This window comes from Argentina silus (genome assembly GCF_951799395.1).
Source record: "Argentina silus genome assembly, chromosome: 12".
NCBI lineage: Eukaryota > Metazoa > Chordata > Actinopteri > Argentiniformes > Argentinidae > Argentina > Argentina silus.
Genome location: NC_139666.1, coordinates 8,548,540 through 8,558,539, shown reverse-complemented (window position 1 = coordinate 8,558,539; position 10,000 = coordinate 8,548,540). Strand labels below are relative to the sequence as shown.

General features: G+C 44.6%; 1 protein-coding gene across 1 annotated transcript in view; it reads left to right on the top strand.

Moving 5' to 3' along the window:
• The window catches only part of lypd6 (LY6/PLAUR domain containing 6), a 21,963-nt gene that overhangs the window by 5,756 nt on the left and 6,207 nt on the right, over window positions 1-10,000 (top strand). Inside the window, exon 2 of the mRNA XM_083681334.1 lies at window positions 9,746-9,919. Coding sequence (XP_083537460.1) covers window positions 9,802-9,919 — 118 coding nt within the window. The 5' untranslated portion in view covers window positions 9,746-9,801. The remainder of the gene's footprint in view (window positions 1-9,745; window positions 9,920-10,000) is intronic.

Sequence of the window (10,000 nt, the reverse complement as noted above, 5' to 3'; positions counted from 1 at the left end):
GGTCAAATCTTCCTCAGGTTACATGGTCATTCTCTTCAAAATGAAGCATCGAGTCTCTCTTGACTTTGAAGTGGAGACTTTACAGGCCAAGACATTCAAGGCTTTATGCACCGTGTCTAATTGTGTGTGCTTTTTTTGGTGTTGAGAAGAAAGGATAGAAAATGTGGTCCTAAACCTCTCATATTTCCTGAGGGAAATTAGGTCTGGGAGCTGAGCTCCTCTCAGGCTGACAGGAAAGGTCTCCTGTAATTACGGGCCATTCGGGTCATTCTCCATCACGGGTCATTCTCCATCTCTCTACTGGCTGTTTCAATTTACAATACTCAATATTTATAGCCCAAAAAATATCAAAACCAGGGGGTGCTTAGTGGTATAGCACACTAATGCGTTAGGTTCCTGGTTCGATTCCGACCCTTGACACATCTTGTGTCATCCCTCCTCTCTCTCCCATCCTTCCTGTCAATCTTTACTGTCTCTATCCCAATAAAGCAGAAATGCCCTAAAAAAAAAAAAAAGAAAAAAAAAAAAATATATATATATCAAAACCAGCTCCTCATCCTCAAACTCATGCTTGCTGACTCTGGAGAGATGTATAGTACAGTACATTTCTCCATTCTCCCAGAGTTCACCAAAGAGGTGGAACCTAATTAAAGCCTTCAGGTCACCCTCCTATGCCCTGTGCATGTGGTGTGAAAAGTGGCATTGCCACTGATCTGTGAGGGTTATGCCATCCCTACCTAAGACAAAAGGGGACACAACAACCTAGTCCCCTCTAAAATCCCAATTAGCTCCCGCAGTCTTTCAACTGGTCTCAGCTTTGGCTCTGGTCGCCCCCTCAAGTTCAAGCGGATCAGATCCACCCCTGCAGCCCCTCCAAATTCTCTGCAGCTGTCACGGGGGTACATTATCCCCACTCTGATCCCCCCCCCCCCCCCCCCCCCCCCCACACACACACACACACAGACACACACACACACACACACACCCTCATGGACACGCATCAGGAAATTCACACGTCTCAGCCACCCTTCAAAGGGATTTGGTGTACACCCTCTCTTTCTCATGCAGCCAGGGCTTTATTTCCCTCACAGCCAAACAATGTGGGAGAGCTGGTATGTCCCAGTGGAGGGGGGGGGCTTTACCCCCCCTAAGCCCCTGCTAAAGCATTATGTGTAAAACAGGAGAGCTTGTACACCACGCTGGGGCGCAAACATGGATGACACACAGACCCGGATGAAAGACGAGGCCTAAGTGTTAATTGAGAGAGAGAGAGAGAGAGACAGAGAGAGAGAGAGAGAGAGAGACAGAGAGAGAGGAGATGGATTGAAGGAGAGGGAGAAACGGTGAGAGGGGAGGTCTCATTCCGGACATAAGTGTTACAATGAAAGTCAAGTGGTCCAGTTCAGCTCGTTGTCTGTCTGTCGTAGAGCTCCATTGTGAGTCCATTGGCCTCCTGTCGTGCCTTTCCTGTTTGCTCTGTAGCCGCCTCACATTGTATAGTTACACAAACGTGGTACACAAACATGACAATGTCACGCGAGGTATTAACACAGCTACTGTTTCACCCTCTTTTCATGTCAAGAAAATTGTTAGCATTCCTGAGCTCTTTTCTTGAGTCATGCCAACCTTTGACTGTTTGCTCTGAAATGATAGGTACATTGGAGGGACTCAAGACTATTAACATAATACTGTCTTATGTAAAGGTTATTGCTTACATAATAACCTTTATAATAGACATTCCAATCTAAGAGAACACCCAAGTTCCTTTTTCATCGGGCTCGACACAGAAAGCCATGTTTTGCCCGGAAGACAGACAAATGAATGTGCTAGCTATTCTTAAAACAACATCTGTACAGGCCAAAAACCACAGAATGTAGGGATGAAGGTAATTATTTTAAAATTTGGGAAATTACCTTGTAATTGAGATGATTACCACTTGGAATTTCTTCATGATGTCATAACAGGGTTTGAGCTAATGTGTTTTACTGTATGTGAATCCTGATCACATTTCAACAGTCTAAGTAAGAGTAAATGAAACTTTAATTGTGTTGTGGGCTACTTTGGTACGCCCAACCTTGTTATTTTCTCCAATGCCAAATCCTATAAATCAAGGACTCAGTTGATAATGACCTGCTTCTTTATAATGCATTATCCTACAAATGAGATCTCAGTGAGTTTCTCTCTGGTAGCACACAGGAACATACAGTACACGCAGACAAGCATTATATTGTATTCCCATACTGTTTAAGCCATTAAATTCTGATTGCTTCTACATTTGATCCTGCTCCTCTTTTCAAGCTTGCTTAGTTCTAACAGTCCCAGATCATTTCAGAGGTCTTCCTCTTCTGCTGTGAAAATCTGCTCTGTCCACAGGTGGCCTTGGCTTGGGCACTTCAACAGAGTCTCTGCAATCTAATGTAATGTAGTGTTTGTTTTCATGTCATGCTAATATGACCGTTGAGCTAATATAATAATAATATATGCCATTTAGCTGACGCTTTTATCCAAAGCGACTTACATTGCAGTGAGTCCATACATTTCTGTATATATGGTCCCAGCAGGAATCAAACCCACAACCTAAGCGTTGTTAGCGCCATGCTCTACCAACTGAGAGGACCACAGCTTCAAACACTGCTCTCCTTCGTGCCACAAGACCATGTTAGCCCACTTAGCTAAAGCCTAGGTTTTTCTGCTTTCAGGCAATGGTTCTCATCAAACAAACATGGTTCATCGAATACCCTCAGTTAAACCCAGGCCAAAGCAGAATAGAAAAACATTTTTTCAGACAACATTCCAGAGGTTTATTATTGTACAGTGGACACCCTTTTTTCCTGACGGTGGCATTTTTTCGCTCCACACCTCAAGCCTGTACCCTTTGTGAGACGGCTCTACATGGTTAATCCTCTGGATCTTCATGTGCGCCTAACGGCTGAGATGGAGGATTAAGAAATTAATGCTGACTTGGAGCACTTCAAAAGAAAAATGGCTGGATTAGGGTGCATGCGCATGCAGGGTTTCAATTAGCCAGCCTGTGATTCTGATCCGACCTGACTCCCTGAGCATTGTGGGATAGTGGAGGGCCAGAGGGCATCGCATCGTTAGCTACCATATGGCCGGTGACGAGAGGGAGACGGATCCAGGATAGTAACACATTGTCCTGTTTTGTTCTGGTACTTTTGGATCAATGGAAGGTTTGGCTGCGGTTGTCAGACAGACGTAATCAGCTTTACTTTGTTTCCTCTGCGAATTGTCCAGAGAATGCACTAATTGGATTTGTTAAGGGGACAAAAGGGTCTGCATACTGTATGGATTTGTTGAGCTTTTCAGCAGAGCTGGCTAGTAGCTCATGCTATTCTAGGACAGCCTATCTCAGTATGTTGACATTTTTAAGGTTTTTTGTTTCAGACTGATCCATTTTCCAGTTACTGTTGAATGCTGTTGTAATCTGCCTCTCAGGGCACGACTGAAAAAGGCCCACAGGAAGAAAAAACTTGTCATAACTACCTCACCACACTCACCCTCCCTCCCTCTCTCTCTCTCTCTCTCTCTCTCCCCCCTCCTCCCTCCCCCCTCCCTCTCTTTTCTGAATCTGGTCAGACCAGTTCTGGGAGTCACAAGACAAGGTGATTTGCATTTCTCTCCCTCAGTATGGGAGGACCCACCACTATTCACAGGTCATTGCTCAGCCCTGGATATCGTGTTGCAGGCCTGCAGATGGCCTTTCCCTGCTGGCAGTGGTTCATAGCGGGACTCCTGGTGCTTTTGACCCACAAGGAAGACAGAAGCCTTGAATCGTCACATCTTTTGGTTTTGCTTTTGATTCCACATCTAATCCACCAGCTATGACTTTGGTGCTGATCTAAACACATAATAAGGGTTCTAATGGGTCATCCTTCCTTGAGAGAACAGGGTATACAGCCAGGTGTGCAGATTTCATTTGTTTATTGAAATTGATCTATACAGCAGTGAAATATTGGTAGCTCATAGAGAAGAGGCTATGGGAGAGAGGTTAAATATGTGAATTGTAAGTACTGGTGTTTGCTTTGCTCAGAGGCACACATTGCTGTGAGAATCGGACAAATTGACTTTTGAAGCTGCACAGCTCGATGATGAATGGGGCTCATTTTCGCCACCTCTAATATCCGCATCACATCCCCTGGAGGCTCCTCACCCGGGGCCATGTCACTGTGCAAAGGCTTCTTAACAAGGAGGAAGTGGCTGGTCTGCTCTGCTTCATTACTACCCCCTTGACTTCCCTCACACACACATACACAAACACTTCCTGGGCAATTAACCTTAAGCACTCCCAGATGCCCTCCCCTTCCTGAGCATTTGCATTTAGAATGGACGAGTGTTTCAATATCCACCCCGGCATGCCAGTTAGACAACACGGCCAATACATTGTTCATTCTAACTTTGGATTTAAAAAAAAAATGGAACTCGGTGTACATTTTGGAATGCAGACGTTGTTCCCTTTTTACCTGTCACGTCAGAGAGCGTTTCCCCCAAGGATCTGAGGGATTGATGAGAAGAGAAAAAAAATACCTTACTAGCCAGAGGAATGAAAGGGAGACAAATGTAGAATGAGACTGATACTGTCACATGAAAAACAGAAAACATGATGGTTTCAGTGGTTTTTATTGTTTATGATCGCAGTTTGGAGCAGCAGACATCATGCAGTTTGCAGTTCAATCCTGCCTTTATTCAACAACCTTACTTGACATGTGCACCAGGAACTACGGTGCTGTCCTTAGGACAAACCTAACAGTGTGCCGATTACCACAGTTTCTGTCTGGGTTCCTCCTCTTCTGCTTTGGGCAGTGATTATCTCTCCTGGTGTGCCAACAGTCTATCAATCTTCCCCAGACCCATTAAACAAAGGGGAAGATTCCTCCCTCACTGAAGTAGCTACACAAACAACAAGCGGCCACAGCTTCCATTTGTGTGCCAGTGTGGGAGAATGTAGAGCTTTAGATTACAGGTGTTGCTCATGGCAGACGAGGCAGAGGGTCCATACCAATCATTTCCTGACTGAGAGACTGCCCTTTCTGAGCCACCCATTCATTGTTTTGTCTTTGTATAGTGGGGTGTATGCAGACTGAGTCTCTGAGCCTGGGAGGACGCTTGAGATAGCACTTTATCATTGAGCTTAATAAAGCTGTGGAGAAATCCCCCAAAATGAATGAGGAAGAGGGCATCCTCTGGCAATGCCTTGTGAAATCTGTTCTCAATAGTGGCACAGGGTTTCTTGTAACAATATTCGGTTGTGGTAAAAACCATTGGCTCGTGTTAGATTAGTTGCTGAGTTCGTAGGCAATTTCCTTGTAATTTGATTACCTGTTTGACGTCCGTAGAGTATTTTGGCATTTCTGTCACCCTCTTTCTCTCTGGATCACTCTATGCTTCTATGAAGACGTCTTTAGTCAGGATGCTTGTTCACTTAACAGACACAAGTGTTTTTATTTGTAACACCAATAAATATCATATACTGTACTACAATATTCATAGATTGTATAGACGAGGCGGATGTTATCTGGACGCCAGTCTCCATCTTGCTTTACTAGAAGTCAAGTATTTTACATTTAGACAAATGAATTAAAGCAGTGTTAAAGCATGTGTTTCCCAAATGTTCTGGTGGGAACTTAGCACCTGCTGACAAGGTCACAGAGTCACTCTCCTATACAGAGGCCTAAGCATGTAAAGTTACACTCCTCACAGAGAGATAGAGGTAAAGATGTCCTCAGGCTTCTGTTCGTACACCTGCAGCATTGAAACCGAACCCTTGTTCCCACGTCAATGGGATGTCTGTTTGTGTCTTTTAGCTTTCTCCTCATATGGGAGCTATTCTTTAGGTGCTCTCGTGAGTTGAAAAGGTTGAGGCTGAGGTTGGACAGGTTAGCAGACGACTATCAGAACACTCATCTGATCTGCCTCATCAGCTCTGAGTAAAGTCAACAGATTCTCGGCTGGTTTCTAGACCCGCATGAGTCGACCTAACTACTTAATTTGCTACTGAGAAAGTGTTTCCATCTGTGAAAAGAATGGAACAAGGGAATTACCTCACTCGAACTAGTGATTTCGGGAATGCTGGTATTTTTTCAAAATAAATGTTCTAAAAAGATTCAGATGGAACGCCACTCTTTGACAAAGAAATCCCTGTTGAGGGTTGCTTATGCACACATTAATCGCTCCTCTATTTACTTAAACACAATAGGCCAACTGAAATTAACTGATTACAGTTGATTGCTTTTTCGCAGGCTCATCCGTGAACGGTGTTTATGTACTCATTTGCACACCGTGGTCCTACTGTACCCAGTGGCATGTTGTGGAGGAGCTGTACACCTGAAGATCGCACATGATAGCACAGGGTCAGTCCCTTGCCACGTAAGGCTTTTGCTTCACCTGTTTACATAAAGTTTATGTATGGACTTCACTGCCAATGCTGTAGATTTCATGGATTTGTGAGTCACTCCACCTCCCCTCCGACTTTCACTGTCTCCCCTGTGAGTCCCTGCTTGTTGACATGCACACCTCTTGCTTTGCTCTTTCACTGAATACGCCGCGGACCCTTAGCCATGATAACAATCTCCCCATGGAAACCCAATGCAGTCCAGTGTAGCTATGGAGCGCTACAGCACATTGTGCCTGGGGTCAAAAGGTAGAGCGTTACAAGGGGCCGTGACTCTGCTGAGCCAGTGGGTATCCCTGTGTACCAATTCTCCACCCTTCTCCCTGAAGTGTGCATTATCTCTTACACCAATCCTATGCTTTTAAATCCATATGGGGGAGAGCACAAGTGCATACTACTGTGGCAACATGCGTTGTGTGATCTTAATTATTTGGCCCTTTCACAGTAAATCGGTAATTGCAGACTGACAGTGAGGATTAAGACTGTTTCATGCCTTAAAGGTTTCCTTTTTGTCAGGTAAGCCAAGGTTGAGCAGAACACACCCAAAACACTACCCTATTGACCCGCGGCGCCTACAGAAGCATCTCAACACCAAACAATTATGTTTTTCTTTCAAACAATTATGGAGTCTGCCAGTACAGTAAATCAGGCTAAAGTGATTGAAAATATTTACCTTAGGGTCATTAGTCTAAAGAAAGCTAACGTAACCTGCTTGGATAAACACTCCTATCTTATCATCCTCAACAGCAGCGTACAGTAAGGAAGAGAAAGCATGCAGTATGAATCAGAGGCCAGAATGTGAAGGATGTTTTGTTTTAGTCCGCTGAAAACCAAACAGTGTGTGAGTCTTGCTGCCACACCCTGACAATTCACTAAAGCTTTTCAGACAGATTTCTTGGCAGTGTTCCCTGTGCTGTAGCTGTGCCTTAAGGTTCACAAACAACACAAATAAACACGATTCCACAGTAATACTGGCTTGAAGCGGCTTAGTTTAATACTAGCCAAATTTAGGACAGTCAAGTCCAGGGAGTTTAAGGTTTGGTGTGTTTCGTTTTTAAATGGTGCTGGTTGAGTTGTCACATGCATTAATGCACTTTCACACTCCCTTACCACAGCAGTCGCCCCGGGTGACAGGAGGCTCTAATAGGCCTCATACGCCTGTCCTTAATGACATCACTGGCTGACTGAAGAGGCAATGGGCCGTACAAAAGATGGCTTACAGAAGACTTAAATTCTCAAGGAGATGCTATTTGTGAGTAATATTTGACTTGAGCATGGGCCCCTTCGAGTGTGTAAAATCACACACCTCGATTTGGGTCAGCTGACTTTGTGAGCTAATCCTAAAATTACCCGGCCAGCTTCAGAGTTAAATCCCCTTAATGCCAATATAAGTATCAGTTTGACTTATGACTGTAGGTATCGGGTTTGGCAGCAGAAATTGAACTGAGTGTGAACTTGAAAAAGAATGTAGTATAGATAGTTTTGTGTGTGTGTCTGTGTGTGTCTGTGTGTGTCTGTGTGTGTGTGTGTTTTACCTCAGCGACGATGACAATTTCTTATATGATCCCTTACAATTCTCTCTTTTTTGTACCCCCTCTCTGTATCTCGCTGTGCCAGGCCGATGTACACAAAGGCCTGGAGTCAAGTGTGTGTGACAAATGTGTAAACCGCTCCAATTTTTCTCAAAGGATAAAACCCCACCACAGGGCCATTCCTCGTCCAACTGGCCAGGCTCTCCTCTGTGTCACTGTCAGCTCTCTCTGACAGAACGGTTCAGGCTTCTTTCTCAGTTCGGGGGAGACGAGAACACAATTAAACCATAGCCAACCCTTGCTTTACCCGTCGAGTGATGGACGATGCTTCTCTCCCTGCTCCCGGTCTCAGCCTGTCTCTTGCCTCTGCCCATGGGACTGAGGCCCTGTCTACCCCGAGCCCTGTTGTTGAGGCTAGTCCTTTGAATGGAGGTAAACAGACCATTCTACCATTCTCTCTCTGGTGACAGCAAGAGTAAGGAAGTCTTCCGATGTGACTACGGTCATTCAGAAAGTCTAAATGTCCCCAGAATCACTAAATGGATTTAAAGGACTGGCCTTGGTGTCGAGAAACGACTTATTTAGATGTCCCTTCACCTTGCTGATGAATTTACCAGTCAGAAGCTTTTTTTCTTCTTTTAATTTTGTCTGCGTATAGCTTGTTTTTGCGTACTGAACATTTTATGGGTTTACACAGTATCGTGAGAGACATTTGGTCAGACCATCGGAATGCTGTCTGGCAAATTCAATGAAGACACAATACATTTGTTCCACCCTTAATGGCAAAACAACATGTCTTAACCCTCTGCCTTGCGCACACCGAAACTCAAGGTTGCTTTGCAGACATAAAACAAAACATAAAAGGCATACTGTTGGAGTTGGAGTTGGAGAATAATGTAGGTAATGTTAGACAGTATGGCCTACATGTTAATGTCATCGTCATTTGGCTCTGCCCTATTTCTCTTATTGTTGAGTCTGAAACTGTTGCCGTTTTTCCTCTTTGTTGTGATGGTGACACATCAAACCCGTGGCAACCTCCCAACATCCCTGTCCCTCAGGCTCTCAACACAGTCTCAGTCATTCTATGAGGACTCTATAAGGACTCACTTTTAATTAACTCATAAACCCCTCTCATGTCTTCCCATGACAAGTGGTTTCGTTTAGAGTGATAAGCTAAATAGCCTAATATTTAACCTACATTGCTGGCAATTGATTTAATAATCCAAAATTAAAAATGTGGCTTTCTGCAGTGTTTGTTGCTTGTGTGTAGCCAAGGTCTAGGCCTAATACCTTGAAATGTTGTATCAGAAAAATGCAGGACGTTTTTGAAGTCTCTGACATGATATCATCGGCCCGGCTACACAATGTTGCGTAAGTCCGCTGTTCAGTAACCCAACTCTCTGTCCATGTCCATGCCTAACTCTGTTACTTCTGTTCCTTTGAACAAAGCCTGTTCTGGACCCAGTTCAACAGGGAGAGGGCCAATGATGCATGAGAATCTCTGGGCTGCGGCAGCCTGATGCCAGTGATATAATTGGGAGATGTTTGACTGGGGGATAATTGTTGTAATGATGAACGTGGCTCTGTCCTTTCTTGTCTGGTAGCTGTCTGGAGGGTGTCCAGGGCATCCCTCTCTCAGCATTTATCTTCTGCCACAGGGCTGGAAACACACAGCCATGGTCACTGTACCACGAAGCTGGGATAGCCACTTTGGGATGTTATGAGATAATATCAGGGATGCTACGGATGGGCCTCATGAAGAAGGAGGTTTAATCTTTCACTCTTTTTTTTTTTTTCTCTACAGGTGTCCTCCTGTGTTTGGCCAATCAGAAACCTGCATGTGTGACACCACAGCCAGCAATGGAACCCTGGCCTGCAGTGGCCTGGGTCCTACTGCTGACGGTCATCGCTGATTGGCTGAAAACTGCCCAATCAAGGGACTTCACAGAACAAGACATCATCTACCTCCATCCTTCAAGTAAGAATCTGCCTTTATGACTGGCACGGCGAAAGCATTCAGCTATTTAATGGTGTCCCATCAGGGGAGGCTGGTTGAATT